Source organism: Suillus clintonianus (assembly GCF_016758775.1).
Source record: "Suillus clintonianus strain FC179 chromosome Unknown DEU56scaffold_17, whole genome shotgun sequence".
NCBI lineage: Eukaryota > Fungi > Basidiomycota > Agaricomycetes > Boletales > Suillaceae > Suillus > Suillus clintonianus.
The window spans coordinates 75,029-96,526 of NW_024539241.1; the positions used below are offsets into that span (position 1 = coordinate 75,029).

General features: G+C 49.3%; 8 protein-coding genes across 8 annotated transcripts; 4 read left to right on the forward strand and 4 right to left on the reverse strand.

The window, feature by feature from the left end:
• Positions 1–28: 28 nt before the first annotated feature.
• DEU56DRAFT_787993 (uncharacterized protein) lies at positions 29–977 on the reverse strand. Its single transcript, XM_041352446.1, has 3 exons — positions 623–977; positions 489–571; positions 29–429 (listed from the first exon to the last, which is right to left on the reverse strand). The coding sequence occupies exons 1-3, from the start codon at positions 893–895 to the stop codon at positions 117–119; spliced, it is 669 nt and encodes a 222-aa protein (XP_041211128.1). The 5' UTR covers positions 896–977; the 3' UTR covers positions 29–116.
• Positions 978–1,238: 261 nt separating this feature from the next.
• Positions 1,239–1,583, forward strand: DEU56DRAFT_910070 (uncharacterized protein; the record flags this gene model as incomplete). Its single annotated transcript, XM_041357146.1, has 1 exon — positions 1,239–1,583. The coding sequence occupies one exon, from the start codon at positions 1,239–1,241 to the stop codon at positions 1,581–1,583; it is 345 nt and encodes a 114-aa protein (XP_041211129.1).
• A 903-nt stretch (positions 1,584–2,486) lies between these two features.
• Positions 2,487–4,059, reverse strand: DEU56DRAFT_788005 (uncharacterized protein). The gene is made up of 4 exons (XM_041352447.1): positions 3,964–4,059; positions 3,748–3,911; positions 3,537–3,697; positions 2,487–3,474 (listed from the first exon to the last, which is right to left on the reverse strand). The coding sequence occupies exons 2-4, from the start codon at positions 3,856–3,858 to the stop codon at positions 2,706–2,708; spliced, it is 1,041 nt and encodes a 346-aa protein (XP_041211130.1). The 5' UTR covers positions 3,859–3,911; positions 3,964–4,059; the 3' UTR covers positions 2,487–2,705.
• Positions 4,060–4,619: 560 nt separating this feature from the next.
• On the reverse strand, positions 4,620–5,050 carry DEU56DRAFT_753863 (uncharacterized protein; the record flags this gene model as incomplete). The annotated part of the gene is made up of 2 exons (XM_041349744.1): positions 4,620–4,853; positions 4,889–5,050. The coding sequence occupies 2 exons, from the start codon at positions 5,048–5,050 to the stop codon at positions 4,620–4,622; spliced, it is 396 nt and encodes a 131-aa protein (XP_041211131.1).
• A 1,467-nt stretch (positions 5,051–6,517) lies between these two features.
• DEU56DRAFT_181978 (interferon-inducible GTPase-domain-containing protein) lies at positions 6,518–7,963 on the forward strand. The gene is made up of 2 exons (XM_041344950.1): positions 6,518–6,835; positions 6,884–7,963. Exon 2 carries the CDS (start codon positions 6,934–6,936, stop codon positions 7,945–7,947), a length of 1,014 nt encoding a protein of 337 aa, XP_041211132.1. The 5' UTR covers positions 6,518–6,835; positions 6,884–6,933; the 3' UTR covers positions 7,948–7,963.
• Positions 7,964–7,993: 30 nt separating this feature from the next.
• DEU56DRAFT_181933 (uncharacterized protein) lies at positions 7,994–9,933 on the reverse strand. Its single transcript, XM_041344949.1, has 4 exons — positions 9,386–9,933; positions 8,766–9,327; positions 8,537–8,717; positions 7,994–8,482 (listed from the first exon to the last, which is right to left on the reverse strand). Exons 1-4 carry the CDS (start codon positions 9,652–9,654, stop codon positions 8,196–8,198), a joined length of 1,299 nt encoding a protein of 432 aa, XP_041211133.1. The 5' UTR covers positions 9,655–9,933; the 3' UTR covers positions 7,994–8,195.
• A 275-nt stretch (positions 9,934–10,208) lies between these two features.
• Positions 10,209–14,115, forward strand: DEU56DRAFT_883282 (uncharacterized protein; the record flags this gene model as incomplete). Its single annotated transcript, XM_041356135.1, has 4 exons — positions 10,209–10,331; positions 10,388–11,554; positions 11,615–12,801; positions 12,854–14,115. 4 exons carry the CDS (start codon positions 10,209–10,211, stop codon positions 13,806–13,808), a joined length of 3,432 nt encoding a protein of 1,143 aa, XP_041211134.1. The 3' UTR covers positions 13,809–14,115.
• Positions 14,116–14,300: 185 nt separating this feature from the next.
• DEU56DRAFT_899807 (uncharacterized protein) lies at positions 14,301–15,493 on the forward strand (the record flags this gene model as incomplete). Its single annotated transcript, XM_041356498.1, has 2 exons — positions 14,301–14,847; positions 15,145–15,493. Exons 1-2 carry the CDS (start codon positions 14,738–14,740, stop codon positions 15,491–15,493), a joined length of 459 nt encoding a protein of 152 aa, XP_041211135.1. The 5' UTR covers positions 14,301–14,737.
• Between the last annotated feature and the right edge of the window lie 6,005 nt (positions 15,494–21,498).

The following is a 21,498-nucleotide window of genomic DNA, read 5'->3' on the forward strand; positions in this document are numbered from 1 at the left end:
GCCAGGGCCTCTCAATAAAAATCAAAGAAAATGATGAAAAATGATGTTTATTTATTTGAATACAGGCGTATATCATATATGTTACCTCGCCGCAATAAGAAACATTTTCACGTGATTTACTCGGATGACCCCCCAGTAGGAGTGACCATGGACTTTTCTTTCCAAGTTGAGGCCCCAAGATACATGTTGAGCTTCCACACACGTACATTCCTTGTCTTACCATCCTTTGCCTTATGCGCATAGGACTTGCCGAAGAACGTGTTGACGTCCCAAGTTTTCTCCTGGCGTCGAACCGTTCCGGGAACAGCAATATCTTGCACATTGATGTCTTGCAGGAAGCCGTCACTGTTGTTGTGATTCTCATCATCGCCGTCATCAGTGACGTCAACATCATGATTGATGGAGTCCTCATGTGTACCTGTATGCGCCAAAGTAAAAAGTTAGTAGTAGCATTAGAATTTAATGGTGAAATGAGTTGTGTGCTTACCTGTGTGTGTGCTGAATGAACGAGTTGAACAAGTGTAATCAATATCTGTGAAGGATGGCTCGCTGGCTCGATGAAGGCGCTTGACTATAAAAATAAAATAGTGAGCATACTGGCACAAATATTGATAGTACTTACCCTTGTATACTGATATTCATTGTCCAAATCCTTGTCCTGATTTGAGAGACTTGAACTCCAGCCAGCGTCGTCTGCATTTCGCTTGGCATTGCGTGGATTTGTTGTGGGAGCAGTGTTTGGTTGAACTGGCTGCTGGACCTGCTTGTGGCTAGTTAATTCAGGTGTTGCACTATTATTGGAATCGAGGAGCCGAGAAGAAGGTATGATTGTTTGTTTAGAATGTACTGTGATGGCAGCAACTGCTTCATCATCAGACATGACTGTGAGAGTCATTCTTAGGCTGGGTATGTTGTTCAGCCGACTTCCAGCGGATGTGGTTGTTGCAAAGTTTGATTTAGTAACTACTGTACAGTACATTCCGGAAAAATCCATTCACTATGTAGAAGCCCTGGCCTGAGCCCTAGGCCATGGCCTATGAGACACCCAGGCCAGGCCCAGGCCCTCATGAGGCCCGTCAAGTAGGCCTGGCTTGGCCTGGCCTATGGGGGCCTGTGGGCCAGGGCCTGAGGGCCTGAGGCCAGGCCCGGCACATCACTAGCTAAAAGTCATATCTGTTGACATCCTGTTAGTAGCAACCAACGCCGCATCTACATATACAACCTCCTTTGAAATTCTCATGGGCGGAGGACACTCAAGCCACAGCGGGCGGCCCACAGCAATTCATACACAACAGCAAGCGGCTGAAGCTGAGGCGATCGCCAGAGCTGAAGCTGCTTATCAAAGAGCAATGGAACGCGAGGCAGCTCAGAGTCAACATCAGGCGGCGGCCAGGCATGAGGCAGAAGAAGCACGACAGCTCGCTGAGGCTGCCCATGCGGAGGCAGTTAGGAGAGAGCAAGCAGAAAATGCCGAACGACTGGCACAAGCAGCTGAAGAAGAGATATGCAGACAGAGCGCTGCCGAAGAAGCTGCCATTGCCGCCCAGCAAGAGCAGGAACGGCAACAGAGAGTCAGGGAATAGGAAAACAGGAGACTCTAAGCCGAGAGTGAAGCAGCTGAACGCGCCGCCGAATTCACGTAGGGTATTGTGATACGGCTACAAGGTAGTAGTGTATGCTTCGAAAGGAATTGGTCTGGATCATGATCTCCATCACAGACGTTTTCAAGTGATATAACGAGGATCGTGCATTGGTTTGTACTCTGTACAGCTGTCCAATCACTGACCTATCCTGTCTCGAGGGATCCTCGAGGCCGCTAAGTCAGAAGCACTGGGTATTTTAATCATCAGCCGGGACACCCCGAAAGCTTAGGCAGTGGGCACTCTGATGGGGACTTATCGTCAATCGATTCATGAACTGTTCCAAAATCCGTGTCTTCAATTCATAAACGAGGCGATTGAACCACAACGAGGCTAAACAAGCGGAGGCAGCTAGGACTCCGAGCCCAAGCTGATCACGAAGAAGTCGAGCAGGCACGGTCTAGTGTTTGATCCCAGCGCCAGAGTAGTTTGTATTCGGGGGGTGTTTGTTGACGCGAGAAAACAGTGATGGTCGCAGGAGCAGGATGACTGAACGAGACAAGGTTGGTTTATGGTTTATTACTTCCGATGCCCAATTTGCCTTATTAGTCGTCAGCCCCTGAACCAATCAATAACCACCAGAATGAATGTGCTATACCTGAATTCTACGGCATGATGTGCGTCTCCTCTGGAAATTTATATTGTTCGAAAACAAAGCTGAATTCGTGCGGATTGAGGACAGAGTCTCCTGGCCACGTCGTCGCGTACTTTTTTCGCTGGAATCTTTTATATTACTGTGCCCCGGGCTTATACTACAAGTTCTATGTATGAGTCGCGCGCCATCCAGATGCCATACCTCGCGAATCTTTTATTCTTGGTCCGAGAGATACATTGTTCCGTAGATCCAGCATGTAAGGAATGTGTATTGTAACAAATGAATCACCATGATGATGATGATGATGATAATGATAACAATAACAATGAAGAATGGAGTGTCGCGTTATGGTATCCAGTAGAACGAATGCGTGTAGTTTGTAAAGTCATAAAGTGGTATGGTGTGATAGATGGTGAGTCGATAATAGAGAGCACAACGTATACAGGATGGTTGGTAGCGGAAGTGAAACACTAGATCTCATCATCGAAATCGAAATCGAAGTAAATGGAGGAGTAAGAGGTAGGAGGGCCCTCTTCTGATGACGACGAAACCTCATCTGCCGGAGGCAAAACTGGCACGTTAATTGCCATAAAGTCACTGGACATTGATGCGGCATTTATATCAACATCCGAGTCGAAATCGAAATCGAAATCGAAGGAAATGGGGGAGGAAGATTGAGGAGGTACTTCATCAATGAAAAAAGGAAGCCACTCCAACACATCGGGGCGTATGCTTAATAAATACGCGGGTAAGCCAGCAAAAGGGCCCTCTTCCGATGACGACGAAACCTCATCTGCCGGCGGCAAAATTGGTACGTTGGGTGTCATAAAGTCACTGGACATCGACGCGGCGGTCATATCCACAATGTCGCCTTCCAATGGTAGATTGGCCCCGATCCCCACGTCCAGCCAGTGATCAATATTGAGGTCCTCTGTCTCCGTAAGCGTTGAAGAAAAATCAAGGTCTTCGGCGGCCTCTGTGACCATGACCACTGGTAATTGAGGTGAAGAAGGGACATGGGTGGTCTCCGTAACCATGGCCTCCGGAGAGACGGGATGTACTATGGTATCCGCAAAATTGGTGGTTTCCCATGACATGACATCCTCATTTACTGGGGACGACATTTGCATGTTCTCTATAGCGTTTGGTGTCACCGGGCCGCTGTACATTGATGATGACTGAGCGCCCCCATCTCTTTTCCCTGCGTGTTCTGCGAAGTGCATCTGAAAGGCATCAGGTCTGGTATACCGAATCATAACAGTTAATAAGGAGACGAGCATATTGAGAGTGGGGATACGCACATTGGCGAACGAACAGGGCAAGACCCATTACTTTTCTCTTTAGCATGGTTATGCTTTTTCGACCCGATGTGGCGGGCGTAAGAGCTGGCAAGGATGGACTCGCCATCAAATAAACATTTGTATTTCTGGCGTCCCATTCCATCGAGTTCGGGGTCGAGTGTCTGTCCCAAGGACTAAGAATACGACCTCGCAATATGAAAAGAAAACTCACAAAGTCTGGGTCGTTTTTTATGGCGCTATCGTCCATTTTCACTCGCTTGACTTCGCGGTCTTCGCTGTCTTCTAGGTCGTCTGCTACGCGCTTTTGGGTGGCTGGGTTCATCTGGAGGTAAAAGTAGATGTAGTCAGAAAATGTAAATGTGGAAGCTGGAGATCTACGTACTTGGACAACAGAGAATTGATTAAAATGTTGCGAGGATGGGTGCATGTTCGCAGTGGCAGTAGGCGAAGCGGTAAGAGATAGAAGATGAAGGCCACCGAAGCAATATTTATATGTTTGTGGAGGACCGCTTTGAAAGTGCGGCGTCCACTGAGGGGAACTTCCTTTCAGAGAAATTTATGTGGGCCACCATTATCCACTAATTGGGACGGCGGTCTTTCACTCAACGAATTCGGCCGTGCGCCCACACTTGAGTTGTTCAATTTTTATTCAAGTCTACGATGCAAACACGAGATGCGTACTGTATATATTTTTCCCCTCCTGAGGCTAACAATCCGCATCACAGTATATTTTCTGTCTCCGCGAACCATTGAACCGCAGATCCAGGCCCTCTCGCACGAGCGACCAAATCCATCAGATCTCCGTGATTCATATCGGTGCCTTGGAAGAAACAGCCTGCTCCGTAAACTGGTCAGTGACAGTAAAACAGAACGAACCTTTGCGAGGTGCAGTGATTGGTCCATGTCGTCATACAGAACTTGGTGTACACCTCTCATATTACCTTCTAAACGCACGATCTTCGCAGCAGCTCACCAGCATCCCACTCAAGCTCCAGACTTCACGGGTAAGAATAATTTTATTGCACTTGGTTCTGAGTACTCACACTTTTTTTGGTCTCCTGCTTGATACATTGCAACATCATGTTATAGATCGTGACAGAACTCGACCCCTCGGACCACGAAACAGGTAACCGCGGGATTTGCGGGAAATTGCCATTTTGCAACTCGGAGTCTGTTCTTGAGGATGACTTCCACTTCCTCGCGCTTGTTCCGCGTGTAGTGGAAGGTAAACGGGTCCACCTCGTCATAAGCCTCGTCCTTCAGCTCGTACACGCCCGTATCAGATGTTGACTCAGGTGCGCGGAAGTGAGATACATCCTTGAGGACGCGCTCGAAAGACACATCATCCACACCATCCTCTCGGAGACACGCTTAGCGAGGTCGGTGAATGAACTTGGCCCTGCCGCAAGCGCGTGCACGATCTCGCGACGGATGGCACGCTGGAATGGGAGCTTAGTAGCGCTGGCTCTCTCGCCAACAATGGTTATAAGGACGTAGAAAACCTCCTCGACCATGCTCAGAAGATGGGCGCCTTCATAAGGGGACTTCTCGACTTCGCCACGGGTCGATGAAAGCAAATATGTGCTTTTGGAGCCTACAACTGACATATTTTTAGTGCATGTATCCGCGGTCACGAAGAGCCATAAGACGATTTTCCCGCCCCGAACGATCGGGCGATACGTTGAGCGGCAAGAGCGAAAACTTGCTTCTCGATGTCACCGACTCCAGGGAGCGTCGAAGATCTCCTCGTCTCGGGCACTGCATTGCAAGACCACGGCCCGCAAAACACAGCACAGAAGCGACATCCGCATATCCTGACGTGGGCCGAGTCCAGAAGTCTGAATCAGATGAAGCGATCGTATGCGCAGGAAATAGCTGACCATAAAACTGTGTTATGGGTGGGCAGAAAGTAATGCTGAGGAGGCATTTTTGATATTTGCCATGTACACCGTGCGCACTGGCATCTTTCGCCCAGCCAAACGTCGACCAGGTAATATTTCCCCTCGCAATCATTCGCGGTTCACCGTGGAGGTGGAATCAAGGAGCGGGCAGGGAAGAATATGCCCACGTCAGGACAGAATATACAAGCCAATGGAACACGCAAGAGATGTGTGGTTCGAAGGTTTTTACTGATATTCCAACCATAGGTGAAGATTGCTTATCATATGTCACAGTTCCAATGTTCTCCTGCGCCTTCATCTACAGCTTGCGGCGGTGCGCGGTGCGTATCAACAAATCCCTGTGTCACGTGTATTGAGGTAGTCTCTGGGGCCATATGAACATGAACTCCGAATCAGCAATGGTTTTCAGGTATAGCGACAGCGGTGTAGACACGCTTTTGAATGAATTTTAGACGTTGTCATCATCGTGCGGATGGAAGAGGGGAGTAAAAATTGTTTCAAGTTTGATCTCCGACAACATCCGAATCCCCATGCTCTTGTTCCTCACCGGCAAGTACTTGTGCCATTATAGGTCTTGCGAACACGAGCCAACGCGAAGCTAGGTCAAGTTTATTGAGCTTTTAAATGCTTATCACGCTACTTGTCAATTTAGTGCATGAAACCCTCAATTTCCAGCTGATAGATTTTGATTCTAGTGATAAGATTCCGCACTTCTGACATTGTCGCTGTCTCGATTGCATGTCCCATACGTTTGGGCCGCCATAGTCATCCTTGAAACGTGGCCAGCACTGGCCATAGATAGTCACATTAGCACTCTAAAGCACTGGACGATGCGGCGGATCATATGTCTGAAGTTGTTTTCCAGGCCTGGATTGTCAGGAGTCACTACTAACTCTTCACGCGTGTAATCCGATGTGATTGTATTATGAAACTTTCCATAGAGTGTAAGTCAAAATGACGCTATTAGCTGTATTGATCTTGTATCCAAACAGCGATCTTTCGTGCTTGGTAGTCTCCGACCCTCTTACAACTGAGGTTGAAGGCTGAATTCATGCGAAAAAGCCATACGCAGCACAATTGGTCCGGGTCACCCGCTGCGGTACTTTATTTTGTGTACAGATGGTCTTACACACCGGGCCACTGTATTCGCGGCGGCTACGAGGCGGTGTATGCTTCGTATCGTGACCTCCATCGCAAACGTTTTCAAGTGATATCACGAAGCTCGTACACTGGTTCGTACCCTGTACAACTGTCCAATCACTGTCCTTCCCTGTCTCGAGGGATCCTCGAGGCTGCTGAGTTAGAAGCAGTAGGCATTTTAGTCAGCCGGAACGCCCCAGAGCTCCCAAAACTCTGGGCAGTGGGCACTCTCATAGAGACCTTTCATCGTCAATCCAGGTGAGTAATGAACTGTTCCAAAATTTGTGTCTTTTAACGTCCTGTTAGTGCTACCGATCAACTGACGACATATTCATCTACAACCTTCAGTAGTAGTCATGGGCGCGGAACTATCACGTATAGCTGAACAAGCGGAGGCAGCTAGGAGAGCCCAAGCTGACCACGAAGAAGCCGAGCAGGCACGTGCCGCCCGCGAGGCTGCAGAAGCACAGGCCCGTGAAGAAAGAGAGCATGCCGAACGACTGGCACAGGAGGTTGAAGAAGAGAGGCGCAGACAGAGAGTTGCCGAAGAAGCTGCTGAACGAGCTACCATTGTTGCCCAGCAAGAGCAGGAACGGCGACAGAGAGCCAGGGAAGAGGAAAACAGGAGACTTCATGCTGAGAGGGAAGCAGCCCAAGAAGCCAGGCAAGCTCAGACGCCTACCCCCGAAGAATATTCCGCTTTCAGAGAAGTAATACAGCATACCGAGGGTTTCTTCCATGTTGCCCTCAGTGGGATCGCTGGCAGCGGCAAGTCGTCACTGGTTAACTCATTCTGTGGCAAGCACAACATGGATCTTGGTGCTGCCGCGGTTGGCGCGAATAAGACCAATTTTGCAGTGGCCAGATACCCTGATCCACACCCATCCAGCCGTTTCGTCTGGTACGATGTTCCCGGAGCAGGAACCTTGAAGGTCCCTGATTGGAACTACTTCAACGATCAAGGGCTCTTCGTCTTCGACTGCATCATTGTCGTGGTCAACAATAGTTTCACTGCCACTGACGTCGCTATTCTTTCCAACGCTAGGCGCTTTGGTATTCCTGCTTTCATCGTCCGCTCTAAAGCAGATCAACACATCAGAAACCTTATGAAAGACATAGGCTATAACAGTGACGATGAAGGCGGAAACAAGGCTAGTTACTTCGCGCGGGCGCGCGACCAATACGTCGCAGAAACTGCCCGTAGCATCAGGACCAACCTCCAAGAGGCGAAGTTGCCTGATCAACCGGTCTACCTCGTGTCGAATATTGGTCTACAAGCGGCTGTGACTGGTAGGGCATCGGAGAAGATGTTGGATGAGGTCAAGCTACTTACGGATTTGGGGGGCGCAGCTCGGAGATACGCATTGTGATACATTTTGGACCTGCAAATATTATCTACCTTTCATTGTATGGATCCTTGAATACACATGCTCTTGGTCTTTGTTCGTAGAAGTGTAGGGACGATATCACGATTGCACGCTAGTGTGCTGAAATTGAACGCATAAATATTCATGGTGTACAGCGAGACAATAACGATAATTGGAACCTCTTCAACAGTACGATTTTCTTCAATCATATAGTACTGGACTCGGTTGCCAATCACCTATACCTCTTGATCTTATTCCTCAATCTCGAGGTCGCCCCAATCTGAATCACTTGAATAAAATTCGTCCTCCTCTGTCCTGGGGTAAAGGTCGATCGATTCCATGGCTGACGGTGACCTAAACTTGAGTAGTCCAAGGGTGTCAATTCTCCCCGTGGAATCGCAGAACTGTTGTATAGACCCCATGACATCGATCGGAAACTGGTTTGTGGAGGCAGCATCAAAGAACCACTGAATTGCAACTTTGTGGTGCAAGTCTGGCATCCATGCATTGTCCTCAATACGATGCCATGCGGTTCCAGCTATGGATCGTTTAGTAACTTCTTATTATCAACATAATTGAGCGTTAGGCGTACATGGGAAGAGACAGACATCGAGGGTTGGGCATTTGTTGCCCCATATTTGGACCATCTTGAAGTCGCATCTATAGTCGGACAGAGACGCAAAACCCGGTAGTTCTTGATGGCGTGCAACTTCGATACGTAAGTGACTGAGGGAGCTGAAAAAAGGAAGCGCTGCTTCGCATGCTTCAAGAAACTGCGCCCATAAACATCGGGAGCTTTCGGAGCACAAACGAAAACTTACAGCTGCATTGGAATGGTGGCGTAGACCAGGTATCATCCTAGTGAATGTGAAGGCTCTTATCTTTGGCAGCGAAGTTGCGACACGCATCAAAATTTCTCCATTCCAGTGAGGACGGCACAAATGAAGGTCAGAGAGCGTTGTGCGATATCGAGAAAGGTGCCTGATATAATTCGGGATCTCTTCGTTGTCATCCTCAATCTCTGGAGATAACACAGATTGTATGGGCGCCTCCGGAGAAATTATAAACAGTAGAGGTTCGGGAAGGCAGACAGAATTCAGTGAGGAAAGGCATATTCCACTGAATTCTGATAATGGAATAGACCTCAAATCACTCGGAGATATATGTAGCTCCTGAAGCTGTGGGTGTCGCTTGACGAACGATGCGAGAGTACGTGGTTCCATTGTGGTGGCAAAGGAACGGAGGTTGGGGAACGTGCAGGCATCCAATGACAGCGATGCTCCACAGTAAGGAAACATTAACCGGATGCTTTCCACATTCGTTGCACGAGACAAGGCACGAGACAGCAGGTTGTAGAATGCGGATAAGTAGAGATAAAAGGGTCTGTTGGATGAACGAGAGTGGTTACACGTATGCAGGTTACGAGGGAGCAGGCACTTACCCTCCTGTGAGACTTGGGCGGGAGAACGCTATACCTGGCCACAGGAGAACTTTGCGGACAGAGATAGCCGCAAGTTTGTTTGAAATGAGGACCTTGCAGATTTTTATTGTTTCACCGTTGCCCGCCAGAGCCAGACACCGGTAGAGCCATCGCGCTGCACGAGGTCGGAAGCGATTTGAAACGGTGCATAGGGAAAACAATGTCCCCTTTGGTAAGAGACACGCTATTTCGTCCAAAAGCTCGTCTGGGAGGTCAGTGATGGTGGGCATGATCCTGTATACAGCCTGGGCTCAAAAGGCGGAATCGAAGGTGGCAGTGTGCAAGCGTTGTTTGTTCCTGTTGAATTCTAAAGCCTTTGACCAACAACTCCACAAATGCGAGATACTGGTTTTCTGGCATTCTAATTTCTGACCGTCGGTGCAGTTGGAGATGGATCGATATCTGCCGTGTCCTTGTCAAAACTGACTCCCGAGTCCCAGCTATTGAACAAACGCTTTCGTGACTTCGTGAATTAGGAAAGCGTTTCAGTCTGCGAGGCTGCGAGCGACTGTGACTGATCAAAAAATCAAAAGTCACGTGGTAACGCGTTGTTGACATGTATGTACTGTTTGTTGTTATGGGTCCAACATCATTTATTTGGTTCATGTTCAGCTGCTCACAAGCTCTTTTATTCTGCTTTTCCTTGCACTTCAAGACTGAGGCTTACTTTCACTAGCGCTGGTCGGCTTTTAGTCACGAAGGCCTTACGCCGTTCACGCATCCACGCAACCAACGTTCTCTCAACGATCAAATCCAAGAATTTATAAACGATCTCAACGTCAACATGATTCCTTTCATCCCGACACTTATCCTCGCTTTCGTCTCGTTCATATCATCAGCTTTCGTTATTCTTCGTATTGTAATTCCAATTCTTCCACCTCATCCTTTAAGCAGACGAGTCTCTCCCGTACGTATTCATTTTTCACATGAACCTCCAATCGCTAATTATAGTATCTTCCCCAGTCCGAATTTGGACTGCCTAATTTTAATTTTTGTTCCCTTTCTTCAGCCGACAAAAGTCACCTGTGGTTGGCTTCCCTCGACATCCTGGCTCTGTGCGCCTTCATTTGGCAGGCATTTAGCGAATACTATGGTGGACCTGCAGCATATGGCGAGGCCCGTGATGCTGCATCCTCGGCAAGATTGTGGTTTGCCTTGACAATCAGGCAGACTTGTCTCCTTGTCGTGTCCGCACTCACGTTGGTCCATATTCGTATGGGGCGATCGGTGTCCTTCGGATCCAGACACTGGATGCTGTGGGCACCCACCTTACTCCTGGTGCTCACATCTACTGCACTCTGTGGCATTATCGCTGGTGCGGGTGTCCCAAGCTTTTTCGTTGGACTCCTGGCATATTGCACTAGCGTTGCCGCATTAAGCAGCGCAGCGTTTGGCAGTCTCGTGTACACTCTCGTGGTGATCCGGCGCAATCTCGCTGCACTCAATGATCCCGCAGACAGCTGGCCACCTGCCAAAGAAGCCGAGGACAAACCCCGCCCCTCGTTCGCGACTGAAGACGTTGACGCCCTCAGGGAGGGTAGCTCCTGGCTTACTTCTGATTCTGGCAGTACGCATCGCGACTCGGCGTCTAACTGGTCTTTTTCGACCCATCAAACGCATCCCCATTCTAGTTCCTTGCGCGTCAACTCTGCCGCGGCATCCAAAGCCTCCCTTGCGCCTAAATCGTCCTACTGGTTTGATCCGCCCACGCCTATGACTGGCGATGTATTGATTCCGCCAGTCCCACCCTTGCCTTCATCTTACCGTGAATCATCATCACCCGCTGACGCCCTAAGCTCTGATCCTGACCCTTTCCGTCGTGATGCTCCCAGTCGGCCACGTCTCGGCTCGCAGAGCTCATGGCTGACTTCACCGTCTGGGTCCCAAGTTTCACACACTGCATGGTCCTATCCCACCAGCCATCAAGGTGGCGTCAGCGCCGTTGATCTTAATGCTGAGCTTCTTCCCCACGCTACTCGTCCCCTGACTCCTGCTTTGTCGAGTGCTCGAGTTCTTGGAGGATACGGGTATCAGAGTGATTCAGAAAGGGGTATTGCTTCTCTGGCGTATGACGGCAATGACATAGACATCTCATTTTATCGATACGCCTGCTGGATGTTGACAATTTGGGTACCTTTGGTAAGTCTTCCTGGTCCGATGTTATAATTGGCTTTAACAGCTGGTCACCAGGTGTTCTCCCTGCCTTATATCCTGTCTTTCATTGGAAATGGCTTCGTATCTTCCGCCACACCACTTCTTCTTGCCCTCTCTGTCACGCTGTCTTCGCCTCTCCTTGCCATGAACATCATTATGCGCTCACCGATCCCCATCCCGACTGGTCTCTTCGAGGTTCATGGGGACCCTCCCTCGGTCTGCATGCGCGCACCCTCTCCGGTTGTCACTCTCGCCGACTTCAACCGCGAGTACAAGCGGTCTGGGTCAGTCACTGTTGTTGAAGGGAGACGCTCTGGAGATGTCTGGATCTCACAAGGGGACGCCGTAGAAGGGAAAAGCAAGATTAGCCGGGCACTTGGTCTCATGACCCCCGTCCCGCGCCTAGCTGTACTTCCTCCTGACGAGGAGAAGGAAGATGGAGAGATGACGCCCCCTCTACCCATGCAGACTGAGCCCGACTCATTCAATAGTTCTGTCTTCCCCAACACCCCCCAGTCTGCGGAATTCGGGAGAATGAGGAAGATGTCGGTTCAGTCGAGGATTTCAGGCGATGAATTCGCCTCGAGAATCATGATTGCTCAGAGGCATTATTCTGCTCTAGCAACTACTGTGGTTGTCCCTGCTTCACCGGAGAAGCAAGAGGGTGATTTGCTCACTGTAACCACTGGCGTTGTTGAGAAGAGGAATTCGGTCCTTGGTAGTTCTTCGCACCTCCGCTCCCGCTCCGTTTCCTCGATCATCGGTCAGGCGATCAGCACAGACTCCAGTCCCAGCCCACCTCCGTCTCAACCACTTCCTCCCACGCCTCCTAATGTTCGTCTTGCTAAGCAACAATCGACGCGTACTCTCATCCACAGGAAGTCGTATTCATCTGGTTTTAGTTTCGGCGCCCTCGTCAATGACGATATTAACGAGATCGATGTGCTCACGGCTGGTGTTCTGCCGCTTCTTGTACCCGGTTTGAAGGTTGGAAATGATATGAAGATCAAGGATTTCGAGTTTGAATTCGACCCCCAAATCAGCAGCACTGTGACGAAGAAGAAGCGCCTGCCAACCTCTCGAATCCAGAAGGATAATGGCGACTTCGGTGTGCTTGCCAGAGGAGAGTGGGAAAGGACTGCGCAGGATTCGACATCCACCAATTGCAAGGTCAGGCCTGAGAAGGCGTCTACGCACAAGAGACATCACTTGAGTCTTCCAAGGTAAGCTTGCTCCTGTCCCCCACGCTCATATCTTCTGACATCGGTTGCGCAGTCTCGGTCTTGGCAAGGATACAACCAACTCTTTGAAATCCGAGATAGGTCGTGCGCTTGCCACGAGTACTGGTGGGTATGCCTCCGTAAATGATGGAAGGCGCAACACGGTCTGGGGGGACGAATTAGTTCCCAACCTTCTTGCGCATCCCCCTGTGAATGATGACAAAGAGCCTGCTCAGAATGGCGTCTCCCTCGGCCGCTCGATATCCACTCGCAATCTTGGTCTTCGTGTCGATATTCCTCACGGCATGGACAGTGCACGTACTTCCGTCGCTACCCTTGTACTTCCTCCGCCATCCGCTGCGTCCACAGTCACCCTCTTTGACCCTATGGCCGAATTTGATCCTACTTGCCAAAGTACGCCGAACGAAAAAGAATATCAATTCACACGAAAATATCAAGCCACTGTTATGCCTCGCTCTCGACCGACTCTGAAACGTTCAAGCATTGTCTATATCAGATCATCCGAAGAACATGCACAAGCACCGACAGAACCAGAAGCTCGACCGCCCACCGAACAAGCTAGCGCTGATGACATCTCACGACGCACGCTCACGCAGTGGTCCTCCCGGGTGGTGAAACCACTTATTCCCAAGTCTAGCAAGCAGCGCAAGGACGCCACTGAGCCCGCAATGAAGTCGAGCTCGAATTCCCTTCGCACTCTTTCCCTCCTTAAAGATCGTAATTCGAATAGTGCTGGTGATGTCGCCGGTAACGGGTTCGCAGGTACACGACCGCTTGTTCTTGGAAAGAAGAAGTCAAGGACAGTGAAAGAGCACGACGAGAATGTTGCTCCCCGTGCTGGTTCTGTGAACAAGCACCTGAAGCCACTGAAACTTAGCCGGACGGAGTCGAGCAAGGTCCGCGGAATGCTTCGCAAGGAGGAAGTGCTCCCTAGCGTGTTGGTTCGTCCCCCATCTGACCAGATGGAGTCCATCTATGAGGTTCGGTGAACACTGACATGGCTGTTTACGCTTTCCCCTTGATTGATTTGTGTTCTGTTCGCTTTGAGTTTTGCTTTTTTTTTTTGCTTTCATGACCGTCTCCTTTTAGTTTTCTATCGTATAATCTTCGCTATCGTGCTTTTCGATAATGTTCATGACATTTCATGTTGCTTTCACGTTTCCCGCAGTGCGTTTGGTCTTACTATCACGTTTTTACATAAAAGTTCATTATTCAATTGTCATAAAGTTAATGCTCAAAATATTCCCTACGTATCGTCGATGCTGTTTGTACAGCTACTATGCTTTTACCTCAATCTCATATGCTCTTTCTCGTACCAATCAGACTTCTGTAGTAGTGTAACTTGTGAATCGCAACGCAGTATCCTCGTAGCATTAGGACTCCTTTGGTATTTTTTTAATGATTGTCGGCTGTCACGGGAGTACGCATCATACGCATCAGCCGTATGCTGCATAAAAAACTTCAAAAGATGTTTGTCGTCGCCGCTAAGCCCTGACATATCAACATTTGCAGATCGAAGAACATTCACTCCGTCCTCTTCTCTCCCGACCTGAGCCACCACTTGCTCCCTCCACCTCTGCCACACTGACGTGTTGATAGGCAAAAACTCCTGCATAATTCTCCAGAGGTCTGAGAGGTCTTAGTAAACCTTCGTAAAGAACGAAGCATGCTAATGCAGTCATGCCGATTCGAGTGCCAGCTTGGTAACTGACCATGGCGTTCCAATGAAGTCCAATAGTGTCACAAAACAGTTGCCGTTGTATTTTCTCTTTATCCAGGGACTAGAGGAAGCAGTCGTGTACCCAAGTTGCGACGAATGAGGTGAGAAACATGATCTGACCGAACAGCGATCCCTGGGGAATGAGGAGGATGAGCTGTAGCAGAAATTGCACCTCGAGGGGTGACTAAGGCGGAAAGGATGCATGTGCTGAAACTGACCAGGATAGGGACACTGGCATGGATGGCGTGGTGGGTGCTCATGCGCATGGCTTGTACCGGAATGCTCGTGCGCATGGCTCGCATGGGAAAGTAATAACTGATAGACTCGCGGTCGTCGACAACAGGGTCATTGAGACACCAGATATTTCAGGGACGACAACAACAAATATTCGTTTGCGTCTTGTCGCTCGGGAGTGAAGTATATGTTGTGGCATTTCATCTGTCTCCCGCATTAGAAGGTACCCCGTCTGTTGCATGACAGAGCCTGAGCGTGATGCGATGTATTCAGGTTCATCCCAAATGCAACCGCTGAATCATCATCAGGCCCAGGAAAACGAATTTCCCATAATTTTGACCTGCATATCCTGCCGAACTCCTTGGCTATAGTATAACTGCCGGAGGAGTTGTACCAGCCAAGCCATTTTCAACCCTTGGACGGATATACAGTAGCCATGGCAGTGACAGCTTCCTCGCCACCGAAGAAACCAGCGAGACCGAAAGCATCGAGAGTGAAATCGAATTTGTAATTGGCCAAGGTCCAGACCGGCAACCAGAATACATCGCGGGTTCTGGGACGAAGGGGGCGCAGCCTCTGGGATTGACTTCTGCAAAGCATGGAGGGTCCCCTCGTGGTGTCCGTGCTAGTGTTAGAAATCCACCCTGTAGTTATAGTAAATCAGAACTACCTTATTACCGTCGAGCAAGCCAAAAGTTGAGCACTCTGAACCCTGATTAGCACGGAAGCGCGCCTCGTGGTATTCGCACCAGCACAAGAAATACGATATTGTAGAACCTAGCACATAAGATCCATGCCACTAGCGTCGCCGCAATGAAGGGCTAGGAAATCAAGTGAATGCTACTCATACAACGTTTTGGCTATCTCTGCCATGATACTTAGCCATTTAAGGGACTGGCTGGTGGGAAATTGAAATTGACGCTCTAACACGGGAGCATCGGCAATGGCTATGAGGCTGTGAGTGAAAAGGAAGGAGAAGCAAAGCTGAATTATGAATAGATGTGCACTGCCATGCAAAAGCGCATTAGGGTATAAGCAAGGAAGACTGCTGTGCTCACATTCAAGATTTCATCGCTCTTCTCTTCACTAGCCTCTTCAACTGACCATCGGCTTCAGCAGGGTAAGCGCTGTCATAATAAAAATCCTTATCAGCCATCAGGCTCACAGCGCATGGAGGACAGCTCGCCGCAGTTCCTTCGAACGCACACATCCTAAGGCTACTTGACTGCAATTTCGCTCGCAGAGACACAACCATGGCTTCCGCATCGACGAAGCAGTTCGGTTTAGACATCGATATGATCCTGAAACCTGCAAGGACGTCGGAAGATGACGTGGGTGTTGCATCCATATCCTACTTTCCTGACGGGCAACGAATGATAAGCGGATCTCGGGATCAAAATGCTCGGCAATGGGACTTGCAGTCGGGCAAGGAGATTGAGGAAGCGCGGGGTGTTTATGAGGAATGGGTATTGGCAGTTGCGGTATCAGGAGATGGTCGATGGGTTGTGACTGGTGGTGGACATTACGCAATTGGAGAGCTGAAGGCCTGTGAGGTAGAGACGGGGATCGTGAAGACATTCAAAGGGCACTCGTCGAAGATCATCTCCATCGATATATCCGGGGACAGCAAGCTTCTGGCGAGCGGGTCATCTGATAATACAGCGCAGATATGGGACTTGGAGACGGGCAAACTCGTGGCCGGTCCATTCAAGAGTGGTGACTGGGCGGGCGTTCGATTCTCGACAGATTCGAAGAAGCTCGCAATCAATTCAGGGACGTGCTTTGAGGTCTGGGATATTGAAAATCAGAACTTGGATGTGAGGAAAGGGAAATTTTGTTGGGGGCCCGGCACGCTTGCGCCAATTTTCTGGACAAACAATAACAGAAACATCTTGGCCGCATTCAGCTTCATCCCGGAAGACAATACAATTCCCGAAGCCAATACGATCTATGAATTCAACGCATCAACGTTGGAGACGGTCGGAACTCCCTTCAAAGGGCACACCAACTCGATCAGTAGATTTGCACTTTTATTTGACGGCGCCCTCCTCGCCAGTGCTTCCTATGACAACACCATCAAGCTTTGGGCCTTCGAGTCCCGCCAACTTCTTGCCTCCTTCGACATTCCCGGTGTCGAACTCCTCATATCCTCACCAGACTCACTTCAACTAGCTTTCACGAAGTACGGTAGTCCCGAAATCTACATTTGCAACACTATGTCCTCTCTGCTTTCTATACCGGAAATACAGTCTATCCTCCCCAAAGTAAGCACTTGCCAGCATCATGAACCTATCTTCGGTGGACTAACGATTCACTCCCAGACGTGCATTGGTTCAAGGGATTCTTCTGCTATCACTCGTGCTGGTCTCATGGACTGAGGATGCCTCCTTGATGGCGCTTGGAGCGTCTCGACATACCCCGTCAGGATGGCGCGAAAAGTAGCAACCGTGATACGGCTCGTGGTCACAGTTAGCTCAGAGGAGCATGGAAGCGGCCCGGTCGTGTTTCTGCTTCTAGAGTGGTCTGTTTACATTCCCCAGGCATTTTGCAATGTACAATAGTTTGTAGTTTATGTACATATCGTTTCATTTGGATCATTTATCGTCCCTGTATCAATGGCACACGCGGAATATGGGACTCGCATATTCGGTCTGATTGAGTCCAGCGCGGTCGAGTCTTATAGATGTGTAGGTTTTCTGTGCTCTGTTTCTCACTTCTCTCTGACTATTATAGTTTTGTGTAGAACGAATCAGCAGCTACATACCCTCCTCTCTGGCAGACTCGAGGGCTTGTCCCCAGACGACCTGTGCGATATCATATCCGCGAGTTCCTCACAACTTTGAAATGTTGCCAATTCATATGGAAAGCCTACACCAGAATCACGAAAAGCAGTCGAGGAGCGTATATGCGCCCATCTACGTTCATTGAATTCCCAAAACAATCGATCATTTAGATCATGCGCGACGATGATCTTGTAGATATCATTTGCATACGGAGTCGTAGAACAGTCATGGTGAACATCGACTCGCTCGCAATGGTTTACCTCTAGCTAATCTGCCAATTTCCTTCTGTTCGCGCTAGAAGGCCTGAATCCTGGCACAATCCTAGGTGGAAGGGTACTTTGATTCAAAAAGGGTCATAGAAACAATCCACATATCAATCAGATACAGGCATGATCACGATCGCAAACGATGAGTTGTACTCTTAGTAGCTCCTCTTGCTGGCTTCGTAGTAACCATGAGTGACAGATCTGACCGGGACTTTGCTAGAAAAATATCTGACAGTCATGTCTCGCATAAAGTTCAGTACGTTGGCAGTTGAGCAGAAGAGGTCGTGATCAGCAGGCTGGCTCGACCTTCACTTGGCGCCACAGCAGGTCAGTTGGTGCGATGGTGAGCAGTTCGTGGATCCAATTCCTGCCTTTACAAATCTGCTGGAAGGGAGAATAACATCCAGTGCGTGGGTTTGTGACGGGCCTTGTAGGCTTATTCGAGCGGCAGGGAGAGGTCTGTTGATGTTATGACATCCAGGGCAAGCTCGAGAGAAAAGGATCGATGTGGGTGTGCAGAGACTGGGACAATACGTCCTACGAGGCAGCCTCATATGACGAGGAGCCACGATATCCTTACGCGACGACTTACACCTGGAGATATCGAGATTTGAACCTCCGGGGACTGATGTGGTATACACACAACTTTCCGGCCTTTCCACGCCTCCTTGTCCACACCGTGCGAGAATACTTGCAATCGCGTCGGACGTGTGAAGTTACAAGTCAATGAATGTGACTGAATTAGATATCGATGCGGACATCACCCGCGATGCGGGCTGGTAGGGAGTACGGGATAATCGTCCCCATGCACATCTGCAATGGTGCGTGCGTGGGTCTGTGAAGGGAAAGGATCGGGTGAGCATGGACTTGAGGACGGTTGAGATGATGGAACAAGGGAAATCGGCCACTAGCGTCGAAATCAAAAAGGGCTAGGAAATCGATTGAATGCTACACATGTAACGTTTTAGCTATCTCTATCATGATACCGACGCGATTTAAGGGACTGGCTGGTGGGAAATAGAAATTGACGTTCTAACACAGGAACATCGGCAATGGTTGTGAGCCTGTGAGTGAAAAGCAAGGCGAAGCAAAGTTGAATTATGAATAGATGTGCACTGCTATGCAAAAGCGCGTTAGGATATAAGCAAGGAAGACTGCTGTGCTCACATTCGAGATTTCCTCGCTCTTTCTCTTTACTAGCCTCTTTAACTGACCATCGGCTTCAGCAGGGTAAGCGCTGTCATAATAAAAATCCTTATAAGCCATCAGGCTCACAGCGCACGAGGACAGCTCACCGCAGCTGCTTCGAACGCACGCATACAAAGGATGTCTTGGCTACTTGAGTGGAATTTCGCTCGCGGAGACACAACCATGGCTTCTACATCGACGAAGCAGTTCGGTTTAGACATCAATATGATCCTGGAACCGACAATGACGTCGGAGCGTGGCATAGGCGTGAATCGTACACGCATAGCCTACTTTCCTGACGGCCAGCGAATGATCAGTGGATCTTTGGAGGAAACCACTCGGCAATGGGACTTGCAGTCAGGAAAGGAGATTAAGGAAGCGCGGGGTGTTTGCAACTTGAAGGAGGTATGGGCAGTGGCGGTATCAAGGGATGGTCGATGGTTTGTTACTGGTGGTCACTGTGAAGATTACAGGATCGGGGAGTTGAAAGCCTGTGAGGTTGAGACAGGGATTGTAAACACATTCGAAGGGCGCTCACAGAGGATCGAGTGCATTGATATCTCCGCAGACAGCAAGCTGCTGGCGAGTGGGGCCATGGATTGGACAGTACTAGTGCGGATATAGAACTTGGAGACTGGCAAACTCGTGGCCGGTCCATTCAAGACTGTTGATCGGGTGGGCGGAGTTCGATTCTCAACGGATTCGAAGAAGCTCGCACTCGAGTCGACTGTGGGGAAGGGGCTTGAGGTCTGGGATTTCCAAAAACAGAAATTGGATGCGAGGATCGGGAAATTTGGTGGAGGGAATATGACGTATGCGCCAATATTCTGGACAAACACAAACAAAACTATCTTGGCCGCATTCACCTTCACCAAAGATCTTGATGCCAAGTCAATTTACGAATTCAACGCATCGACGTTGGAGACTGTCAGAACTCCCTTCAAAGGGCACACAAAGCTTGTCACCAGCCTAGCACTTTTATTTGATGGCGCCCTCCTCGCCAGTGCCAGTGACGACAACACCATCAAGCTTTGGGCCTTTGAGTCCCGCCAACTCCTTGCCTCCTTCGACGTTGCAGATGTCAAATTACTCATGCCCTCACAAGACTCACTTCAACTAGCTTTCACGACCGGAGGTGATCCCAATATTTACATATGCAACACTATGTCCTCTCTGCTTGCTATACCGGAAATACAGTCTATCCTCCCCAAAGTAAGCACTTGCCAGCGTCATGAATCTATCTTCTGTGAACTCACCTTCCCTTGAAGACTGATATCACTGTCATATCATACCCTCCAAGGCATCAAAGGCCTTCGCATAGAATAGACCACCATCAACCCACGTTCCTTCGCCATGTTCGCAAATTATTTCATTTCGCTCCTAGCACAAACGCAGTACGACATGGTCAGCCTCGCGATCCATGGGATGTTCATCTCTTTATCTCATTTCTTTCATAGTTTACTCACGCATTTCCCACAGTTCCCTGCTACGTCGCCCCTGCCTCCCACCCACTCGACTTCAGCGCAGGCCCCAACTCAGTTCGATCATGTTTGTCTTCGTTTTGAATCAACTCGCAATCCATCACTAAGTCCTATCTAGTTTGAAATAAGTTCTCCACCCCCCCGCTCGAACAGAGTCGCGCAGTTCCTGCGACAGGGCCTTTCCTTCCATAGGTCCAGATCCAGCCATGAACCACAAGTTGTTCAAGTCGCAGCCGGGCGGAAAGTCAAAGTAACGCAGATCTTCTCGCTTCTCCTTCCCTTTTGCTGATCGGTCCCTTACAGAATCTTGCTGCTGCGAAATTACCAGAATACAGGAAAGTCAACGATACACGGCATCCTTCTAGTTAGCAGCCTGGGGCGCCTCAGGACACCGAATCACCTGACAACGATTCGCTCCCAGACGTGCATTGGTGCAAGCGTTTCTTTGCTATTATTCGTGCTGGTCTCATGGCAGACTGAGGACGCCTCCTTGATGGCGCTTGGAGCGTATTGACATCCCCCGCCGGGACGCTGCAACAACTAGCAGCCATGCTGGGGCTCACAGTAGCAGTTGGCTCAATGTAGATGTATTCAACTTAGTTTGATTCCCCGCCAACTGATGATTCAAACTTCTTTCTGCACGTTTTTTTTCACATTACGCAGTTACCTTGTAGCTATTACAGTGCATAACTCACACATTCCAGGGTCGTAGGACGATACACAATACATCGCGACCTTGCTTGTCATCTCTCACCTTGGGATTAATGCCGTTCTCATCATTCTAGTAAATACCTCCGATCAGGGATTTGCATGAAAGTCCGATTTCAGTGATCGGCGGGACCGTAGATCGTCATCATCATTACAGTACAGTATAACGAGTATATTTCTGAGTTCGTTTGCGTGCCTTGCATGCAGAGGTACTTCCAGACAGACAGTACTGTACAGAAGCCTGGCGTTCTCCGACTCCGTCATCCCGTCATCACGTATCATAGTCGCATAGATCCAGA

Bases quoted from the DNA above. Each gene is read 5' to 3' on its own strand.
- DEU56DRAFT_787993 (XM_041352446.1), bottom strand. From the start codon at position 895: ATGACTCTCACAGTCATGTCTGATGATGAAGCAGTTGCTGCCATCACA. The intron at 572-622 runs GTAAGTACTATC...TTATTTTTATAG, and splicing joins ATGAATATCAGTATACAAGG to TCAAGCGCCTTCATCGAGCC. The intron at 430-488 runs GGTAAGCACACA...ACTTTTTACTTT, and splicing joins GTTCATTCAGCACACACACA to GGCGCATACAGGTACACATG.
- DEU56DRAFT_788005 (XM_041352447.1), bottom strand. From the start codon at position 3,858: ATGAACCCAGCCACCCAAAAGCGCGTAGCAGACGACCTAGAAGACAGC. The intron at 3,698-3,747 runs GTGAGTTTTCTT...TCCTTGGGACAG, and splicing joins TAAAAAACGACCCAGACTTT to ACACTCGACCCCGAACTCGA. The intron at 3,475-3,536 runs GTGCGTATCCCC...TCGGTATACCAG, and splicing joins TGCCCTGTTCGTTCGCCAAT to ACCTGATGCCTTTCAGATGC.
- DEU56DRAFT_181978 (XM_041344950.1), top strand. From the start codon at position 6,934: ATGGGCGCGGAACTATCACGTATAGCTGAACAAGCGGAGGCAGCTAGG.
- DEU56DRAFT_181933 (XM_041344949.1), bottom strand. From the start codon at position 9,654: ATGCCCACCATCACTGACCTCCCAGACGAGCTTTTGGACGAAATAGCG. The intron at 8,718-8,765 runs GTAAGTTTTCGT...TTATGGGCGCAG, and splicing joins GCCACCATTCCAATGCAGCT to TTTCTTGAAGCATGCGAAGC. The intron at 8,483-8,536 runs GTACGCCTAACG...AACGATCCATAG, and splicing joins CGATGTCTGTCTCTTCCCAT to CTGGAACCGCATGGCATCGT.